At 43.5% G+C, this 22,673-nt stretch overlaps 1 protein-coding gene across 6 annotated transcripts in view; it reads right to left on the bottom strand.

The window, feature by feature from the left end:
- LDLRAD3 (low density lipoprotein receptor class A domain containing 3) overlaps window positions 1-22,673 on the bottom strand; it is a 182,911-nt gene that overhangs the window by 134,480 nt on the left and 25,758 nt on the right. For 4 of the 6 annotated variants that reach the window (XM_065592767.1, XM_065592769.1, XM_065592770.1 and 1 more), the window contains exon 2: window positions 2,249-2,326. The exons of the other annotated variants lie outside the window; for them this stretch is intronic. In XM_065592767.1, the coding sequence (XP_065448839.1) occupies window positions 2,249-2,326 (78 nt within the window). The remainder of the gene's footprint in view (window positions 1-2,248; window positions 2,327-22,673) is intronic. 6 annotated transcript variants of the gene reach the window in all.

Here is a 22,673-nt window from a genome sequence, read left to right as displayed (position 1 = left end):
GCTGCTCACCTCCTCCCATACTGCGCTGCCCAGTGCAGCAGTCCGGGAGCTGACCTTACCTGTGAAGGCCGAGGCAAAAAAAAGCATTGAGTACTTCAGCTTTTTCCACATCTGTCACTAGGTTGTCTCCCCCATTCAGTAAAGGTCCCACACTTTCCCTGATCACCTTCTTGTTGCTAAAATACAAGGGTCAGCAAGGATCAGTTTAATCACAGTGAATCAGATCTCTTCCTGGACTGCATTAGATTCCTGTAGCACCAGGCTCGGATACAATGCATTAAAGTGACAGGGGGAAAAACAGAAGGTGAAACCAGTCCCCGCCATGGCCAGCTCTGAGCAGACACCCAGCAGCTGCTACCTCCCGACCCAGCCAAGTCTGTAATGGGCTGGGGATGTGCTAAGCTGAAAGAAGTGCCGGGACGGGCCCCTCAGTGCCAGGGCAATGCACAGCCCAGAGAGCACAAGGGAGGCAGGGATACTGTGCAGCACTGAGGGACCCCAGCTGCCTGTGGAAAACGTTTGCATCCATGTTGCAGCCTCCTTCCTCCCTTCTGCCCTGTCTGGGCCAGGGGGCTCGAGGAATGCTGGGGCCTCCACTCCCAGCACTGGAACGCCAGCAGGGTTCCCCCATTGGGTGGGATGCAGGTGCCCCAGCCCGATACGTTGACTGCTGGCAGCCCTGCACTGCTGTCTCGAGTATGATTGGAGGGGAGGAATTGGAGGCAGCCAGGTCTGTGCTCACAGCTGGCCTAGAGGGTGGGTCCTGGGCCTTCTGTGCCCCCACTCCGTTTCATTGCTCACACCCTCATCAGAGGTATTGAAAACTATTCTGGCTCTCAATGGTGTGTTCTGGTTCCATTCAAGTGCTGATATAAATCACAGAATAGGAAGAGACCTCAGGAGGTCATCTAGTCCAACCCCTTGCTCAAAGCAGGGCCAATCCCCAGACAGATTTTTGCCCCAGATCCCTAAATGGCCCCCTCAAGGATTGAACTCACAACCCTGGGGTTTGCATTGTAACTTATCAGACTTGACTCAGGACAACACCATGCAGGCACCTAACAGTCAATAGCCTCTACACCAGTGGTTCTCAGCCTATTTACTATTGTGGGCTATGTATGCAGCTCTCCAGGTGTTACATGGGCTGCATCCACACAACATATATACTACCTGTATGGCCCTGAGGAGGTCACATGGGCCGCAGCGGTGTGCTGACTGGGCTGCAAGCAGTCCCCAGGTTGAGAACCACTGCTCTACACTGTCCACACGAGAGCAAGAGAACTAACCAATTAGACCCTGTTACCGCTCTTGCTTTCCTCCTCCCAACACTGAAACATCTACTACTAACACTCAGTACACCGAAATGGGGAGGCAGTGCTCACCTGTGCTCATAGCAGAATACTGAACATAAGGACTGGGAGTTCTGCTCCTGGCTCTACCATTGATTCTCTGTGTACAAGTCTCTTAACATCTCTGCATCAGTTTACCCACCTGTAAAATGGAGATAGTACACCCATTGCTCAGGGTCCTGAATTACTCTTAAGTTTGTAAAGCACACTGAAATCCCTTGTTAATAGAAGTAAATAAAGTAATAATACAAACAAAAAGTCATTTTCCTTTCCATTTCTTCTTAAATAATTACATTTGATGCCACCCAATGAGTTTGTCTACAGCTGTTTGTTTGTCAACCTGTCTCCTAAATCTCTGTAGAGCCCAGACTCCAGCTGGATTTGCTTTTGTCTGCATTACTGCCAAAGAGGCATTGGCAGAACAAAAGACAAGCATCCCAATGTACTTCCAAACTGGCTCCAAGAAGTGACGGATGAGACAGACTAGCTCTCTCTGGATCCATCGGCAGCACATAAACCATCTGTCACAAGCAAAGAAAAGGACACTTACTAGTGATTATTTGAAGACTCCTAATCTCTAAACAATTTTAATCCCTCTCTCCCACCCACCACCACTTAAATTGCCTGATGATTACATTTCTGATGCATCCAACATTAGAAGTTGTGGGGGCTACTCGTGAAGACAGATGGACAGGTATAATACGTCAACCCATAAGAATAATTCTGGCTCTTTCTCAGGCTCAGGTTGGCCACCCCTCCACTAAGCCATCACCTTCATCACTATTTAAATCTATTTTAAAGACTTATCTCTGTTGGGCTGCCTGAATCTTACTGACTTTTTTTTTAAATCTGTTTGTTGTTCCCTGTGTGTTGTTGCCTTTCCCCTATCCTCCACCTACTTGGATGTCTGTCCTGGGAGTTCCTCGATGCAGGGGGCTGTTCCTTCTTGCATGTCAGCAACCACCATGTCATCATCACTACCATAAAAAATAATAAGGTGAGGACTCTATATTCTTTACTTCCTATTCTAAGCATCATCATATAGTATTGTTTCATTAAACAGCTGACATGCTCCACCCCAGAGATGGCTGCATTTCAAAGCTGGGTACAAAGATGTGTGTGTACACTGTATACATCACTTGAGGATCTTTCTAAAATAAACATGCTACTAAAATGTTAGTTAATGAATAGATTTGCTTCTCCTTTCTGAGGAGTGACTAGGACAGGGAATTTTTTTTCTACAAGGATTGAACTGAGGACCACTGGGCCTATTTTAAATCCCACAATACTGCATGGCTGGGCTTCACAGCTGGGGATTTCTGCTGAAATCCCCAGGCTTGAGTTTAGCTGTCTCCACTACAGCTGTTACTTCTGCCTGGATACAGACAAACACACATATGGCCAAAGCTCATGAGGCCTGCTTAGTGGTGGGGGAAAAAGAGGAACATTGACTGTTTGTAAACAGCCCACGTAGTAGCAATAGGTGACACCAAACCAATACAAACTTTTTAAACAGAATGGGCAAAGTGTGAAGAGAGGAAATGACTTCTTATTTAATTACAAAACTGGCTCCTGACATGATTGCCAGGACTGTAGGAAGGAATGTTATCAGCAGTGACAAACAGGAGAGAAATCAATGGAAAGGAAAGGTCAGACATTGCCCCTATTTAATTTTTAAGTTACCCAACCAGGTCTCTTCCTTATAAGATAGCAAGGATAAATATGCCAAAATTCTAGCACACCTGTCATCTGAGGGTCTCAAAGCACTCTGATGCCTGTAAGGAATTCATCACCACAATGACAGAGGTGCCAGCGTCATTTTCAATATTTTTAAACTGTGGTACAGAGACTTTAAGGGACTTAACAAGGTCATACACAAATCCGTAGCACAGCAAGGAACAGAATTTAGAAGTCCTGAATCCCAGTCTCGTGCTTTAGCCACAAGACTATCCTTCCTGTTTTAAGATGATGTAATTTGTGTTTGTACTGTTGATACAACAGAGAGAAACTCCCATTTCAGCTGCAGAAAGCCAAAATAGAGTGTGTGCAAACTTTACTTAGGAATTTAGACTTAACAAGCTATGAAGATGAAGAAATTAAATCTATTCAAAGACATGCCACCAGTCAATACTGCTTAAATCTGGCACTAGACAGATGAACAAACAGAGCCATAATCCTGATAGTTGAGGACACACAGCAGCTCCAATCACACCGCAATGGTAGTCAACTGTGCTCAGCACCTTATAGGATATAGGCATGTGATCTGCTCTCAAGAAGTCTGCTTATCCTTTGCGATGGAGATAGACCCCTGTTGACTTTGCACATTACAGTAGCCAGGCACCATTGTTTATATACTGAGAAAAAGTGGCAAAAGGGTCTTCTGCATTGCTCAAGTGAACGTTAGAAAGATGGACTCCCTCGATTTCTTTCCCTTTGAGCGTCAGAGGTGTATGCTGTCACTATCCACATTATTTATTTGCGTTACTGTAGTAATTAAGGTTCCCTGAGATCCACACCACAGGGCTGGGCACTGTACATACACATAGGAGACAGCCCTGGCCCAAAAGATCTTACAGCTAAAGACGCAAGACAGGGAAGGGTTGGGTGGAAACTGAGGCACAAGAATAAAAATTTGCCTGAGGTCACAGAGCAGGTCAAGGACAGGTCTCCCAAGTCCCAGTCTAGTGCCCTATTCAATGGGCTCAGCTGCCTCAGAGTATGTCTACACTAAAATGACTGAGGCACACAGGGCTTGGATTAAGAGGCTGTTTAATCACGGTGCAGATGTTTGGGCTCAGAGTACAGCCCAAGCCCCAGGACCCTTCTACCTCGTAGTGTCATAGAGCCTGGGTTCCAGCCCGAGCACAAACATCTACACCGCAATTAAACAGCCCCTTATAGCCCAAGCCCCACAGCCCAAATCAGCCGGCATGGGCCAGCCACAGGATTTTAATTGCGGTCTCAGAGGTGATACACTCATCACTAAAAACTGTGATTAGAATGGCAAGCAGCCAGAAGATTACTGGTCTTTCAGAGTTACGCATAATTAAGAGCTTAACCCCTAAAAACTATATATAGTGCATTTTGGCTGTCATAAAAAGAACTCAGGGCTAAAGGAGTTAAGCCCTTATTCTCCCTGAAGAATAAATCCCTTGCAGTCATTGGAGACTTAAGAAATATGCAGCTCTGTTACACTAAGAGTCTCCACTAATGGGAGACAGTGGGGCTTACAGCAAGATTATCCCCGTGAAGCAGGAATGACAGTATGGCATGGCTTCTACCCATTGAGCGTAACGGGAATTTGAATAACTAGGTGATATTTGCAGTGGATTTTCCCCATAAAAGTCACTCATAATGGAAAGCCACCTGCTGATTACATACTAAGATTCCACAACGCCCACCCACCTTTGCTGCAAGCTCAACGTTCCAGGTTATTATTTTCAAACCTCTCCAGGTTCTTCAGTGATTTTAAGCAAGCTGACTTTTCTATTCTTAAGTTATTTCTTTTTCATATTTTCAGAAGTTCTTAACTATTAACTGTAGGCACTGTAGAAAAAGTAGCACAATCAAGAATAAAAATCCAAAATATAAGCACATGCCCCAACCATACCAGACTACAAACCTTTAAATTATACCCAGATTCAGGTTCATAAGTCTGTGTCCATCTTTAAGCATGTAAGTATTCCCATCAACTCCAGGTTGTATTCCCATCAACTCATGCTTAACGTTAGGCGCACACAAGTTCTTTGCTGAAACAGGACCTCAAACTGTTAGCAATTTGAGGCAGGAATAATTTTTCCTATGCAGTAATACAGACCTTAGCACAATGGGATCCTGATTGCCAATAATAAAACAAGGGGATTTTTCTCAAACTCCTCTACTAGCTTCAGCTGCAGTGGAATTATCAGGGACGAAAGGCCATTTCTTCAGACAGCCAGAGCCCAAACCACACTGGCATAAAAGACCCACAGCACAGTTGCAGCTGGCCCAGGTCAGCTGACTGAGGCTCGCGGGGCTTTAAAATTGCTGTGTAGATGCTTGGAGTTGGGCTGGGGCCTGAACTCAGACCCCACGTAGGGCGAGGATCCCAGATCCCAAACATCTACACAGCCCTAGCCCTGCGAGCAAGAATCAGCTGACCTAGACCAGCCAGATGTGTTTATTTGCTGTGTAGATGTCCCCTAAAGGTCTAAAGGCTTTAATGACCACAAATGGTGTGGACAGTTTTAGATCTCCAAAAGATGGCATCTCCAGCAGCACACTGCCCTTCAAAAATCACATGTGGGTACCAGTTCAGAAGGAAGGGCGGTACCTATTGACTCCCCAATACCACCCCAAATACTAGAACACTACCCAAGCACTGTTCCTTTTTAATTCTTCACTCTTTACAAGTCAACACCTCAAGGTGGCGGGACTCTGTCTTACAGATTGATCTTTTGGAAGTTCAGCTGCAGCACGTGTGAACGTAGGTCCTCCTAAGTTGTAGAGCAGATTTACCCTTTTCTGAAACTGCTCCAACTTTCTCAGCACTGTTCGTTAGTGCCAAGAGCTTGGTTTACACCCTTATAGAATATCAAAGTGCTAAGTCCTAAGCGAATAACTGTCCTACATAATTTTGTTTTGATGGTATTCATGTTACCAGTGTCTGAAATATATCCCTTTCAAAAAACTTTGGCTAGAAATGTATGTTTTAGTTTAGGTTCTTAAATCTGAATTTGATGACAGGGTGTGAAAGTGATGTTGGCAATATGCTACAGTACACAGCAATACAAAACAGCACAGCATGAGCAACTTAACAGCAGGGCAGCCTGAACTGAACAACTCCCTCTGTATAGTCAAACATGATAAACTCAGTAGAATTTGGTTTTGTACTTATACCCTCTACAAACAAGGAATCTCAAAACACTTTAGGAAAGAGGCAAGATACCAACAGAGCACTAAACCAAATACTTTTTACACACAGTGCCTTTCATCTCAAAGAATCAAAGTGCTTCACAAAACCATATACACTATACAATCTTCATTCACCAAAATCCAGCCAACTTTGAGATGAAGGTGACCGAAAACAAAACAGAACACACTACATAACCCGGGGGGGGGGGGGGGGGGAGCGGGGAAATACAACAGATTAGAAGGTTGGCTCAAGGACACTTGCATAGAGTAGACAGGACCATAGTTTAAGTCTCTGCAGACTCACCCTCACATAGCAAACCACATGGTACCTGCTTATCTACCTCTGAAGAGTCATAGAAATGTAGGACTGGAAGGGATCTCGGTAGGTTATCTAGTCAAGTCCCCTGCACTAAGGCAGGATTAAGTATTATCTAGACCATCCCTGACAGGTGTTTGTCTAACCTGTTCTTAAAAACCTTCAATGATGGAGATTCCACCATCTTCCTAGGTAATTTGGTCCAGTGCTTCACCGCCCTGACAGTTAGGAAGTTTTTTTTCTAATGTCCAACCTAAACCTCCCTTGCTGCAATTCAAGCCCATTGCTTCTTGGGCTATTTAAAGAGAACAATTTGTCACCCTCCTCTTTATAACAATGTACTTGAAGACTGCTACCATGTCCCCTTCAGTCTTCTCTTCTCCAGACTAAACAAACAAATGTTTTCAATCTTCATTGTAGTTTATGTTTTCTAGACCTTTAATCACTTTTGTTGCTCTCCTCTGGGACTTTCTCCAGTTTGTCCACATCTTTCCAGAAGTATGGTGCCCAGAACTGAACAGAGTACTCCAATTGAGGCCTCACCAGTGCTGAGTAGAATGGAAGAATTACTTCTTGTGTCTTGCTTACAACATTCCTGCTGATACATCCCAGAATGATGTTTGGGTTTTTTTGTTTGTTTTTTGCAACTATACTACATTGTTGACTCTCATTTAGTTTGTGACCACTATAATCCCCAAATATTTTTCTGTAGGACTCCCTCCTAGGCAGTCATTTCCTATTTAGTATTTGTGCAGTTGATTATTCCTTCCTAATTGTAGTACTTTGCCATTTGTCCTACTGAATTTCATCCATTTCAGATCGTTTCTCCAGTTTGTCAAGATCATTTTGAGTTCTAATCCAGTCCTTCAAAGTGCTTGCAACCCCTCCCAGCTTGGTATCATCTGCAAACTTTGTAATTGTACTCTCTATGCCACTATTCAAAACATTTATGAAGATATTGAATAGAACTGGACCCAGGAAAGACTCCTGAGGAACCCCATTCGATATGTCCCTCCAGCTTGACTATGAACCATTGATCACTACTCTCCTAGTATGGATTTCCAACTAGTATTATATTCCAACTAGACTACATTTTTCTAGTTTTATTTTGAGAAGGTCATGTGAGATAGTAACAAAAGCTTTTCTAAAGTTGAAGTATATTACATCTGCTGCTTGCCTCCATCCACGTGTTGCACTATCAAAGAAAGAGATTAGGTTGGTTTGACATGATTTGGTCTTGACAAATCCATGGTGACTGTTACTTACCACTTTATTATCATCTAGGTTCATGGGAGGCAAGTATAATAAGCTAGGGAAGGCTTAGCCTTACCTGGTGCTGCCACCGACCTGCCGCCGGACAACTGGGTCCCTTCCCCAAGATCCCCACCACCTCCTCCACTCCACCCACCCCGAAGGTCCCCGCTGCTCACCGTGTCCCTACTCCTCAGGACAGGGGAGTGAGGAGCGACGCAGAGAGCCAGCGGCCGACGGACTGAGGAGGCTTGGCCCAGTACTGGGGCTAACGGCTCGACCTGGCCCAATTCTGGCGGCGTTGGGGCTGGGCAGTGTATTGGGGGGGGGGGGGGGGCCAACAGCAGCAGCTCAGCCCGATGTGGCTGGGGCAGGCAGGCTGGGGCTCTTCAGGTCTGGGGGGCCCTTCAGGGCTTTTCCTTTTATGGGGCACCAGGGGTTCGGGGCTCCAGTGTGCACGGGGGGGGGCCTTGGGTGGAATGGGGGGCCGGGCGGGCTAGCCTCCCCAAAGTGGAGGTTCATCTGCCGCCCATGTCTAGGTGCTTATAAATTGATTATTTGCTCCATTATCTTTCCAGGTACCAAAGTTAAGCTGAGTAGTCTATAATTCCCTTGGTTGTCCTTATTCCCCTTTTTATAGGCTCGTACTATATTTGCCCTTTTTCAGTCCTCTGTGATCATTCCCATCCTCCATGAGTTCTCACAGATAACCACTAATGGCTCAGAAATTTGTTCAGCCAGTTCATTGAGTATTCTAAGATGTCTTTTAAGTTAGCAGGGCCTGATGAAATACATTTAACTTGTGTAAGTAATTTTTAACTTTTTCTTTCCCTATTTTAGCCTTAGATCCTACCAAAGGATGTTAACTATAACACACATTTAACACTTTGGCCATTGCTGCATTCTCTGTTATTGTCTTTCCATCCTCATTAATAGACCTATCCTGTCCTTGGTCTTCCTCTTGCTTCACAGAACTCACAGATCTTGTTTGAAAAACAGTCAAATATATCTATTTCACAAACTGCTGACTCAACAGTATGCAGCATAGAATCTGAAAACATAGTATTAGGTCTTGCATACAGGAACATTTTAAACTTGCAGTCTAAATAGGTATCTATAGTCTTGTTTGTTGAGTATCTTTTGTAAAACATGAATATTTAAGAATCTTTTTTAGATGTGTATGTATACCCAAACACCATATCTGAAATGCAAACTTTTTCTTTCAGCAAAACATAGCCCTGTAAGATTTCCCTTGTCAACAGAATACTTCTGACCAGCATCACTCAATATAAATTTCAAGCTTGAACAAACATGTAAACAGGCTGCAGAATTGGAAGGGAGAAACCCTGCATGAACACTGGCCTTAAAGCTTTTTTTTTTTTTTTTTTTTTTTTTTTTTAATACTTCATCCAGTAAAGGATAAGGGAAAGAAAAATACATCAAGAATTGCACAAGGAATTGCATACCTGGAGTGTATCTACTTTGGATGCTAAATGTACTTTAGGGATACTATGAACTTAATTAGTGTATGCACAAAATCATAAATGTCAGTTAGTTATTAAACAGCTTCCTGCCAAACCCTTGCAGTCCTGGGACGCCAAAGCCACAACAGCAGTGAGTAAATTCCTGACAACCAGGAAGCAAAGATGACATGGTAGGTTTAATGTTGAAGATGAGTGAAAAGCAAGCTAACTGCAAGACTGGTAAATGGCAATTCTGTTTGAATCATCTACGTGCTTTTGGTAACATAGAAAGAGATTGAGTGTTAAATTGTTTTCATTGTAGTGTCCCTTTTAAAAATGTATAAAACAAATTACATTTTTACAGTAAGCTTTAGGTTTCCTTAACTGCAAAAGATTGAGCCATTACTTCAAAAAATTATAAAAAAGATTGTGTGTGTTGCTCTTTTGGAGCTTGATCCTGCAAGGTCCTGGACACCTTGCAGGAGCAGGTCCTTTGAACTGCTGCTGCTGACCAGATTTTCTTGCTTTAAAGTCTGTATTCATTTCTATAGTCTAATCTATACTACAGACCTATATAACTACAGCGTTCAGGGGTGTGAAAAACCCACAAGCAATGTAGTTATACAGAGCTAACCCTCTGTGTAGACTGTGCTCTGTTGGCAGAAGAGTTTCTCCCACCAACATAGCTACCGCCTTTCAGGGAGATGGATAAACAATGCCGACAGCAGAGCTCTCTCCCGTTGGCATAGAATGTCTTCATTAAAGCGCTACAGTGATGCAGCTGCACCGATCCAGCATTTTAAGTGTAGACATGCCCTAAGTAGTACCAAGGTTTCATTGATAGCAATTAGTCACACAAACCGTAGGACAAGTATACTCACCAGCCAGTAAGATTTGTCCATTTTCATTATGTCACATGAGAAAAACCCCACAGTTATTGCTGTGCCAGTCAAGGCAAAGTGCTTTGCTTACACTTTATTCCCACAACTGCCACCAAAACATCAATAGATTTCGCTCGCTGTGTGATGTAACAAATACTTGAAAAGGGACTGTGCTGAAAAGGAATTCCAGAAGCATGGCAGGTATCAACTACAAGACCATACAAGCTAAACACATTTAAATTATAATTTAAGTGATCAAACTTCTTGGCTGATTTTTTTTTTTAATTTAAAAATCTCCTGCAATCTCCATCAATTCCGTGAAGCATTTTACTACTGTGACTAGTCAACATTCTGTGTTTATTATAAGGAACATTATACCACAAGGCCTGTGGAGTAAGCTGATTGTCTGGCACAGGTTTCCTGCTGTACAGAACTCCTGTATGTAAACAGCACTAATAACTGGATGTGCAGTCACATGAAAAAGTTCGGGGAGGCAGAGAAGGAGCAGTGAGAATGCAAGCGACATGGCGGCAGTGTTGACATGAGACAACAGTACAGCCAGAGGAATGTTCCCCTTCTCCCTTTTTACTTAGTGGGCACACTCATGCTACAGTTTTAGTAGTTAGCATTTCTATAGAGCTTTTCTTCCCACAGTATTATACAGATCACTTGAAGTGCAGTCACCTAGAGGGTGGAATGTAACAGCTGTCTGACTGACTGTAGCAACACTGCAAAATAGTTACCAACAGAAACAGATGAACGCTTGGTACAAGAATGTCTCCTCTGATTTATTTGTATTGCAATACTGCTTTGGAGCCCTAGTCATGGACCAGTACTGCCTTGTGCTAGGTGCTGTACAAACAGAACAAAAAGACAGTCCCTGCACAAAGATCTCCTGGTCTAAGTATAAGACAAGAGACAACAGATGGATACAGTAAGCATAATAGGCAGTGGTCTCAGCACACCAGAAGCCTAATCGTTGTCCCATTGTTTGCTTGCTTGGTTTGGGGTTTTTTTTGTAGGTATCACAGCAAAGGAAAGCTTGAAGGAGGGTTTTGAAGGAGGCTAATGAGGTAGTTTTTCAGATGGTTACGGAAGCTCCTCCCAAGTATGAGGGCAGCACAGGAGAAAAGTGCTTGCTTGAAAATGTAGCAAGTGGGCAATGGATTGGATTCGCTTAACATCGTTTCGCATAAAGTCTCATTTTTCAGGAACATAACTAGAACATGAACTGAGGAGTTACTGTACTAGGTAAGTTCATGGAGGATACGTGGCTAATGCCAAGATGGGGAGGGATGGTGTCCCTAGCCTCTGTTTGCCAGAGGCTTGGAATGGGTGGCAGGAAATGGATCACTTGGTGATTACCTGTTCTGTTCATTCCCTCTGGGGCACGAGGCATTGGCCACTGTCAGAAGGATACTGGGCTAGATGGACCTTTGGTCTGACCCGGTATGGCCGTTCTTATGAGATTGGAGGAGAGGAACTCCTGACAGCATGTTCAAGGAGCTTAGAAATGAAAGGGAGAAGGGCAGTAGTTGAGGCAAGCGGGGCAAAGGGTGGAATGTTTTTAGTATGGGAGATACTTACTAAAGCATGTTTGTATTGTGAAGAGAAAAAGCCTGAGGAGAGTGAAAGATTAAGGACAAGAGTAAGGTAGGGGATGAGAGCTGGAGTGAGGGAGATCAGGAGTTAGGATGGATACGGTCACCAGGGCAAGTGAAAGGGTTAAGAAGAGGAGAGTAGCCAGAAACTTCAGTGTCTGTGACGGGGAGAACTGGCATTGGCTGATGGCCTCCATTTTTATTATTCCAGAAGTGCCATACTTCAGAATAAAAATAATAATAATAAAAAAATCAGGATGAGAGAGCAAAAGGAGGTTTCAAAACAAGATGAGTGGAATTTAGGACCGAGATTCTGAGTAGGGCCACTGGATCCGATCATAATATAAATTAATAATACAGTGAAAAAAGGAAAGTATATATTTGCACACATCACACACCACACCCATGAGTGTTCTTGATCAATACGACCTGGCCCTTTAAATCAGAAGTGCAAACGTTGCCGTGCTGAGGACTGCACTAACATCTCACCAAGTGCCCCATCAAGTTTACCTGAGTATGTAAGCAAAAATCAAGGCATAAATCTCCCACATTTGTTTGTTCTGGATAAGCAACTTGTGCTTATGAACTCTGTGGCAGATGGGCCACAATTTGCTTATCGGCCAAATTCATCAGCAATGAAAGCGTGCAGTTTTGTTCATCTTCCTTTGTAATTACAAGGAAATTATGATAGGTTTCACAGATTTTTTTTTAAATGAACAAAAATCAAGGTGTTCAAAAGCCATATTCAAGATCAATAGCAGGCTTGAGCTCTGGCCCATTCTACCCAAAACCTGCCTATATCCAAATTGTGGTGAACCATCTAGAGAGGCCAAAAGTTACATTTTAGAATGCCACAGACTACACTTGATGCTCACAAAGGAACTTTGGAGACCTTTGCTCACAAATATGTCCAGTCCAACTGTGACATCACAGGACAGAAGCCTTTTAGAGCTGCAGGACTACTGAAAGCAACAGTAAAGTCTCTTCAGACCAGAGGTTTCTGGACGTCCATTAAGAGAAAGCACTCCACTCACATTCCAAGTTCTTGAAGTTCTGGTTAGGTAGCTCCACCCCACCCCAAGGCATAGGCGCCAACTTTTCTCAGCACGGGTGCTCACCCCCATTCCAACCCCTTCTCCAAAGTCCCTGCCCCAAGTCCATCCCCTCCCTGCCCCTATTGGACTCCTCCTCCAAATCCCTGCTCCGGACCTGCCTCTTCCCAGAGCACGCCATGATCCCCCTCTTCCCCCCTCCCTCCCAGCGCTTGCCGCCGCGAAACAGCTGTTTCGCGGCAGCAAGTGCTGGGAGCTAGGGGGAGAAGCAGAGACATGGTGTGCTAAGGAGAGGAGGCAGAGCGGAGGTGAGCTAGGGCGGGGGAGGCATGGCGGGGAGCTCCCGGTGGGTGCAAAGCACCCACCAATTTTTCCCCATGGGTGCTCCAGCCCCGGAGCACCCATGGAGTCGGCACCTATGCCCCATGGCATCCCTAGAGCAAGTTAAATAAGCAAAAAGTAGATAAGTAGTTATTTATTCAAAAGTTGGGAAATCCCTGTAATCACTGACAGACAGCTAGAAAATAATCACTTCAAGTGAAAAAATAAGTTTATAACCACCTTTCCTAAAACATGATTTTTTCCCCTCAACTGGAGTTCTTTGATGTGCTTTATACAGTAATGTTAAAAAATACATACAGAAGATAAAGTGACTCAGCATTTGTTGCCTGGATTAGATTTCACCTGATTTCTGTATGCAAATCAGTAACAGAAAAATGAATGGCATTTGCATTTTGTCAATGGGAAACACACTGTTATAAACATACACAGCTGGGATTATATTGAAATCAAAGGCTCATTCTTTTCTCGGGAGTTTAATTTCACCTTATCTACTCCACTTATTCATTCTAACAGAAGCCCTATTTGAAATAAAATTATATAGCTCCATTACAATGGAATGTAGTTTCAGTCTGTACATATGGAAATGAATATGGGGTTGTCATCAAAAGGTTTTTCTTTGGTGGGGGGAGGGACGAGGAGCCTACTCTTTTTGCATAGCATAGGTGACCAATTCTTCCCAACAAATATGACTACAGCAAGTCAGGTATGTTGTATATTAAAATAGCTTCAAAGCTGGCAGGAAAGTAATACATTACATTGCGATATAAAAATATGCATCTCGGACTGTGGCATTTTCAACAAAAGCTGTGTTTTGCAATATAACAGAAGGAGGAATAATGGAGCAAAGTGCTGCAGCGGATGGTTTAGAATGCAAAGAAGTGCAAATGTTCTCAAATAGATGCTGGAATCATCTCCCCATGGGAGCAACGGAAAGATTGGGTATAGCTACACAGCAATGTAGACCTCAGCTGGAGCCATGAAAGGATTCTAGAAATCTAGGAATGAAGGACCACCATGTGATCAAGAGTTCCAGACTCCCCTCAGAGTCAACATTCTGTTAAAATATATCTAATAAAATAGAAATTCTACTAGATATGGATTTTATTTCAATTCCACTGGGATATATCTCAGAGTGATATCATTATTTGTATTTAACATTTGTATTTACAGTAGCACCCAAAGGCCCCAATCAAGATCTAGGCCCCCATGTTGCACAAGTTTGTAATTTCCACTAATTTCAGGGTGCCGATGAACTAAATACTTATTTGTATTGCAGCAGCACCTAGAATCAGAATGACTGGGACGTCTAAGTAAGTTTACAATCTAGGAAACTTGATGAACATACCGATGAAACAACAGTTTTAGGATCCAGCCACAAAGAGTTAATTCTAATTTGTGATATCATTGCCCCAATTATTCTCTCCCATAAATACCAACCCAGCAGATATAACTGCAAAGCAGGTAGCATTGTTTCCAACCACTCTGCCAGTTCAGGGACACTGAATGTCTAAAAATTACAGGGTATAAATTTAGCAGGGTGGATCTCACCCACCACATGTTCTTTTACTGACAGGGAATGCATTAATTTAATCAGGAAAGAAAAAAAATCATACTTCTATAGAAGTTTATTTATTCTGTGCTCTGTAAAAAGTAGGACTAGATGAAGACAAAAAGCTGATTTTTAATAATTGCTTTCCCGATCTCAACCTGACAAAGAATTGTTAGCACCAGTGCCAGTTCAGCTAAAACTGGGAATCCCCCAAAAGGTGACAGAGAGTAAAACACTTCCAAAATAAATAGCAAGTTTGTCTAAACAACCTTTACATGCAGCAGAATCTGTGAAAGGACTGGCTCCAACTATGGTTCTCCACTACTCCAAACACATACACATTTCCTCATGCTAGAGGGTATACAGACAACAGTGAAAATTTACAGTGCATAGTAGGTGTTATGCCATATGCCAGATTTCTTAAAAATAAATGTAGTGTTGGACTGAAAGCCATTGCCACCAAAATGCACCACCAACACACCAGGTACAGTATGGGCAGCAGCAGTGAAAGCCTCCCCAACACCACCAACTGTACAAGTGGGCAGCATCCCTGTCATGGGGGGGGGGGGGGGGAGGAGTTCAGTTTCTGAAGGCCATTCCATCCTTGGCCTCTCTACCGAGACTGCCTACTAGCGGTGAACCTGATGATTGCTTGTGGGACATAAAAAGCAAATGGTGTGAATCCAGAGCTGTCAGAAAATAACCATTTGGGCTGGGATTTTCGAAGGGGCCTAAACAAGTTGTAAATTTGGCTGGCTAACTCTTTTAAGCCCCTTTGAAAATCCAAGCCTTAGCCGCCGCCAAGCTGAGCACTTTGGCCCAGCAAGAAAGAACTTTGTGTTTCCCACGGCTAACCCTGTGCACTATCTGCAGCCCCACAATAGTTGTTGCTACTGCCAAGAATATTTTCCCTTTAACATACTGCATATATTAGAGATAAACTGAGTCTTGCAAGCCTGCCCCAAATGTAATGCAGAAAGAAAACTGAGTAACAGTCTCCTTTCACAAACGCCATCTCATGAATGAAAAGGACAGAGAGCAAGCTAATAACACCCCTCTCACAGGCACAAGAAATATAATCATTCTTCCTGGGCGAGATCCTTCTCTTGGAAGTCTCTGAAACCAAAATTAATCTTGCTTTCTAAAAGAGGGAGAAAGACAAGTAACATACTGGCCCTCCTGTTGAAGTGCCACATGCAAGGAATAACCTCCGGGGCAGTTTCACCGCTTCTGATCTGTGCACTGGCAAAAATGAGAAATATATAGGCTTTTTTCTTAGACAGCTGCAGATTTCACAGGCGGGTGAAGTGATCCCCTGTATGTAATTTGTAAAAGTGCTTTAGGATGAAAAGGTCCCCCACTATAAATTTAAAAGGTTATTTTAGTTGACATTTTAATAAGTCACTTTAGAAATTTACAAAGATCGTGCAATTCAAAAGGGAGACAAACCAATTAAAAAGTGAATGGCTAAAGGTAAGGCATATATAGCTGAGTGCTGAACGTGAGGAGGAAAGATTCTAAGGCCAGACAGGACCATTGTGATCATCTAGCCCAGTGGTCTCCAACCTTTTTATGCCCAACATCACTTTTCGAATTTAAGGGCAACCCAGGATCTTCCCCGCCCCTTCCTCAAAGCCCTGCCCCGCTCACTCCATCCCCCCCCCCAATTCCTCTCTCTCCCCCACCCTCACTTACTTTCACTGGACTGGGGTGCAGGCTCTGGGCTGAGGCAGAGGGGTTCGCAGTGTGGGAGAGGGCTCTAGGCTTAGCCTGGGGCAGGAGGGGGTGAGGGATGCAAGCTCTGGGAAGGCATTTGGGTGCAGGAGGGGGCTCCGGGCTGGGGCAGAGTGTTGGGGTGCAAGAGGGGGTACAGGGCTGGGGTGTGGCCTCCCGCCGGGAAGCCCTTACCTCCAGCAGCTCCCACTTGGTGGTGTAGCATGGCTGCTGCTAAGGCAGGCTCCTTGCCTACTTTGGCAGTATGCCGCTCCCGGAAGGAACCAACGCACCCCTCCAGCCCCTAACAGGGGAGGGAGGGGGGCACATGGCTCCGCGCGCTGCCCCTCTCTGTAAGCAATGCCCCCGGAGCTCCCATTGGCCAGAGCTCTCTGTTCCCGGCCAATGGGAGCTGCGGGGACGGTGCTTGCAGAGAGGGGCAGCACGCAGAGGGAGACCCCCCGCCCCCAGGGCCGCGCTGGCCACTTCCGAGAGCAGCGTGGGGTTGGGGCAGGCAGGGAGCCTGCCTTAGCAACAACACTGCTGCATCGCCAGAGATCGTGATCAACTGGGAGATCCTCTAGGATCGACCAGTCAGTGACCACTGATCTAACCTGACCTCCTGTATAACACAGGCCACAGAACTTTCGCCAAATTATTCCTAGAGCATAGCTTTTAGGAAAACATCCAATCTTGATGTAAAAAATTGCCCGTGATAAAGAATCCACCGCAGCCCTTGGTAAATTGTTCCAGTGGTTAACAGAAGTCAGTTAGAAACAACTTTCTCTAATTCGCCCCTCCCTTCCCACCATGAACAATAGCTAGAAAAGCATTTCAGGATTGAAGGCAGTCTTATAAATGCAAAGTATCTGTCCACAAAGGAGTAAGACAAAGTCTCCCTGCACCTAGATAACACAAGTCAATGAATTTGGGGAAGCAGGCAACATTTCACTGTGAATCCGGATACAAGTTCTTAATTAAAATATATTTTTCTGCCCTTTAGGGCAAGTTTCAAAGCGAGCAGTTTCCTTTTTGTAAAGGCTAATGCTTTGGCACACCCTCTCGCAGCAACTCCACAGGATGGCTCTACTATTGTGACGCCAACAGGAAACAATATGTAACACTGTCTAAGACCGGATTCATGAACATGAGAAAGAAAGGTGATTCTGTTCGTTAACCCATTATTTTACATTATCTGATGTGGCAGGTTGTTCTATTTTTTATCATCATCATCAAAGGAAGACCTCATAAGCTCATCCTAGACTAATTAATTCAACATTGGATTCACCGTCGGATACCTAAGAGAATACTGTCTCTGTCCCTCACTCCTTGTTTATCCCACTCCACTCCCAAATGTAAATTTCTTGCATTCAAGAATTAGGAAACTGAGCTTTGCTAAAACACCACTAGAAACTCAGTCCATGTTCTCTCCTTTGAATCTGAAAAGAGAGCCTGTTTGTGTTACGAAAGGCCCCATACGGAATGACACTCCTATAATTCCAGCTATTAATATGCCAATGTAAAAAGATAGCCAATTGTCCAAAGCTTCTTCCTCGATCAATGCTGCATTAATAATTTAGCTATTAGTGGCCATGTAACTGGAGAATTTTCATGAGATCTGAACTCTGCTGGTGTCCGTTATGTTGAAGGCATCTCCTTTGCCTGCCTTTGCTTCCTTTTCAAACAACAGGGTTTCTATTCATCAGCCCTATTTAAAAAAAAAAGAATGATAAATGTGTGAAGCCTACAGAATAAATACAATTCGTATAACTAAATTTATAACACTCATAAAATCCACAGAATGTGATAAACTATTATAGGTTTTTCCTGTCATCTTAGCTTCTTATGCAATTAATTTCCCTGCATTTAAATGCAATAGAGTCTAAAACATACAGTGGAGGGAGATTTATGCAGTCATTGCTTTGCTGTGAATAGCCTACCAGGACATTCCTGATTCAAGAAGTTAATACTTACAAATTGTTAACCATTGTTAACCATTTGTGTTGACTTTCCTGCTATGGACCATCCAACTGAAATTACGGGGAAAATTTAGGTACAGTAGATAGAATACAATGGCTAAAATTTGTCCAGGACAATGGGACTAACAAATAACCCAGTTCCTGTGAGAAATGCTATGAGTATTTAATGGCCAGGATTACAGTTCTAACTGTACTTCACATGAAAGGGAGATGCCCCATGCTGGAGTACAGGGTAAGTACCAACCTGGATGGGAAAGTAGGACCTACTAAATTATTGACAGCTTTTCCACAAGCACCCGGCATTCTCCCATAGAGGATTCCTAAAGGGCAGCGTTTCTTAATTTATAAACTCACTAGATCACAACTGACTACATCACAGCTGGAGGGGGAATGGCTTCACGCACAAATTGTTCTCTGCCTTTTTTTTTTTAATATTATTACTAAGCACTGAAGTAGGCAAATACAACATGAATCTGCAGAGGTGGGGGTGGGCAGGGTTGAAGTGTGTCTGTGGTATGACACTATCCCATGCCTAGATCTACTGACCAATTAAGTTAAGTGTTTCAAGATAGTTGCTTCCTTTCCATTTGCAAAGTCACAACCCTGATCACAAATCCAAGATATTAACTGATGAAGATTGAGGGCAGCTTTCACCCCACTGGTTACACATCCTGTGATTAGACAAGCAGAAATCCATTCCTGCCAATACTCCACAGCCATATCTCCTGCCTCCCTCACATGCACTGTAACCTCCCACTGAACTGTTTCCTTTGTATCTGCCCAGCACTTGCACTCATGCTGCCATTACACATGGAACCATCTCCCCTCTTTATGTGCCTCATTCAGCCACTCTCTCATTCGAATTGCCACTGAAAACTTTGCTTGACTGATCTGATACAAAATCCTTGTGCATCTAGCCAAACTTATTGACCCTCTGAGCCATGTATGACAGTCTTCAGAAGTTCGAAAGCTGGGGAGCAGCTGCTGGGGCTGAAGCCCCAGCAGATGCACTGAGCCCTCCCTCAGCCCCTAGCCTCACCTCCCCACCACAGGGCAGAAACCCTGAGCTCCTCCCCCAGTCTGGCAGGCGACGAATCAGGGGGTTGGGGGGCTTCGCGAGCTGCACTTTAACTGTAAAAGAGCTACATGCAGCTCACGTGCCACAGTTTGGACACCCCTGATCTAGTAACTTAATATATGGAGATATACCTATCTCCTAGAACTGGAAGGGACCCTGAAAGGTCGAGTCCAGCCCCCTGCCTTCACTAGCAGGACCAAGTACTGATTTTGCCCCAGATCCCTCTGTGGCCCCCTCATGGATTGAACTCACAACCCTGGGTTTAGCAGGCCAATGCTCAAACCACTGAGCTATCCCTCCTCCCCTAAGAACTTAGAGAAAAAGGAACAAGAAATTTTAAAATCCTCCAGCTTCTCTCTCATGCTCTCAGCTATACACTATATCCCCTCATGCTGCAACTCCCTCCTTTTGATTACCTTTGCTCTCCTCACATCCCTCAGGTGAATCAGTCGTTTGCTGTCTACTGTAAGCCTAGGACAAGTATCTGTCTTACCTGCCTCAAAGTACCATGAATGCCTATGGTAATGCATAAATAATAAAACTAAACAGTAGAACTGGCCAAATAATTGTTTTTTTCTGCTCTGCCAGCAAACTGGAAAATCAGAACAAGTACTTGGTTCTGAACATGTTCAGAATTTGTCAGAAGAGTCCAGTCTGTTTCACAAAAGGAAGAGAGAGAGAGTGAGTGTGTGTGCGCGCACATGCTGCCTTATCTCTTGGTGCCCAGTGGTTAGGGCACTTGTGCCCTGTGGGAGACCCAAGTTTGAATCTCAACTCTGGAGCAAGGACTTGAATTCAGATCTCCACCATGCCAGGTGAGCACCCTAACCAGGCTACTGGCTATTCTGGGGTGGGTAGCTCTCACTCTCTTGTTGAGGCTGTTCCATTTTGTATAAATATTTGAATATTCCTTGTGCCAGAGAGAGAGAGAGAGAGAGAGAGAAATACAACAGTATAGTCTTGTGAATAAGAGACTCACCTGGGAGCTAGGAGATATGGATACAAATTTTCTCAGTCTGAATTAGAGAGACACTTTTTTGAGGCTGGCCCTGGAAAATGTTTTCTCAGCTGACAGGGGTCAAATAATGTTAGGAAATATTTTAGCAAGGCTAGTGTCCCACTACTGGAATAAATAAAGCAATTGTTGATTAAACCTTAAAAGAGAAGGCGGTAAAATGGAATAAACAGGATGGGCATTCTGAACACACTACACAACCAAAGAGTGCAAGTTTAGGTTCCTGCAGTGACATTTGCTTTCAGGGCCAGACAAAGCAAGCTGCTAATACATTCACAGTGACAGCAGAGCCAGGTGAAGCACAAGACACATTGTGGTTTTCAGAGACACCTTGCCAACAAGAAGTCTATGCTAATAGCTATGTTCTGTGATCAAACACTTTTACTTAGTGCAAACAATTTTGCATTGCAAGATAAAAATCAAGATCATATCATATCTAAATAAACATAACATATCAGAACAAGGCTCTGAAAAGAGAGCAACATAAAAGCAAGGTATTGTGGATGAGTGGAAATGGAAATCAAGTGATTCTTTTAAAACTTTGGGCCTGACTCTCTAGTCTGCTACACCAGCTTTACATCAGTTTGATTCCTTTGAAGCTAATGGAATTGGTCTGGTGGAATGGAGCACAGGATCTGTTTATACAAATGAGCCTTTTGACGCTCTATGCCTTTACACTCGGCAGGTCTTAAAAGTAGCAGTTAATCGCTACTTTTTCTTTTCAATTTGCCCTTCTTTCAAAAAACAACCAAGTTTTCAGTGAGCAACTGGAAAAGTAGATAATTTAGGAATGTCACCAGCATGGATATGTCATTCTAAGAGACGGTGACTTCAATGGTGGTCAGGATTAGTTTTGCAATTGACTTCAATGGGTCCAGAATTTCACTCACCATTTTGCAGAATACAGAAATAGCCTCCCTTGGGTCCGGCTGTTTTTTTCATGACTCAGAAGCTGTTTAGACAGAGCAAAAGAAGTTTCTGCTAGACAGCGATAGGCTCCTTGGAACCAATTTAGCGCCACTTGTCCCCATTTTATAGCAATGGAGCTTCAAAGACTTCAGAAACGATCCACGGGATTTTTTCCATACAAGTGAGACAAAAGGATCAGGCCCCAGTTTGTCAAGCGACCATTCTAAATGGATTTCTTTTCCTTTTAACATTTGTTTGTCCCCTTGTGGACTTTACAAATCCAGTTTTAAAGTTCAAGAAGCTTCAGTTACAGAACTTTTTAAAACCCGATTTTCAGAAATCGGTGGTCTGTTTCTCTTCTCATCGCAGTGTAAAGCAGGAGTAAATCCACTGAGGTCACCAGTGTGAAATCAGTGTAAATGAAAGGAGCAAAAAGACCAAGGACCTCACTAAAATTATTCAATTATACATTAGAGTGTTGATTAAAAATTACTTAACAATTGAATCCAGCTTGAAACTACACTGGTGAGGGGTAAAAAATTCTCCTCTCATGCTTTCTTGGCAGTGCATCGGATTCAGTTAATTGCACACAGTCTTCAAGTACGTGTGTATACTTAAATCTAGTGCAATATTTGAGAACTACTCACATCGCTGGAGAATGTGCATACGAATTAAATAGTCTTTATTTTACAAAACCAAAGCTATGCCTCAGTCTAAAAAAAAAGGAATGATTAAAAGACAATATGGCAAATATTAAAGTCCTCTGTGGTACTCATTTACAGTTGGACTGGACTATATACTCTAGGGAATAATGCATTAGCCCTGGGAAGGAAGGGGAGAGATAAACCAATAGGTATTTTCCAACTCTAATTTATAAGACTATTGGAGACTGCTGTGTGTCATTTTGCAATGGTTCCTTGTTTTATTTTTAACCAGGATGAAGATTCCTTATGCTAACAAAGAGCAGCTGCCACGTATGTTCTTAGGTATCTATTTTGAAAGCCTCTTTGCAGTGTCTAGACTGTAGCCAAGATAGAACTATTCACTCTCCCATCTGGAAGTGTGCACCATCGGGAAACTGGAGCCGCTTTGATAAAGAAGCACTGAAAGGAGAAGCCACATAATCCCAACTCCTAATGCCTGTTGCCTTGATTTAACACCCAAATAATTTTATATATATTCATGTTTTTTTGTTGTTTTTTAAAGGACTGTGGTTAACAAATGCACTCCACACTATACAGCATGCCTGCCTGTGACTTTGGAAAACCACTCCGAAGTGGGA

The sequence above is a fragment of the Chrysemys picta genome, chromosome 4 (genome assembly GCF_011386835.1).
Source record: "Chrysemys picta bellii isolate R12L10 chromosome 4, ASM1138683v2, whole genome shotgun sequence".
NCBI lineage: Eukaryota > Metazoa > Chordata > Testudines > Emydidae > Chrysemys > Chrysemys picta.
This window is presented reverse-complemented; position numbering and strand designations above follow the sequence as displayed.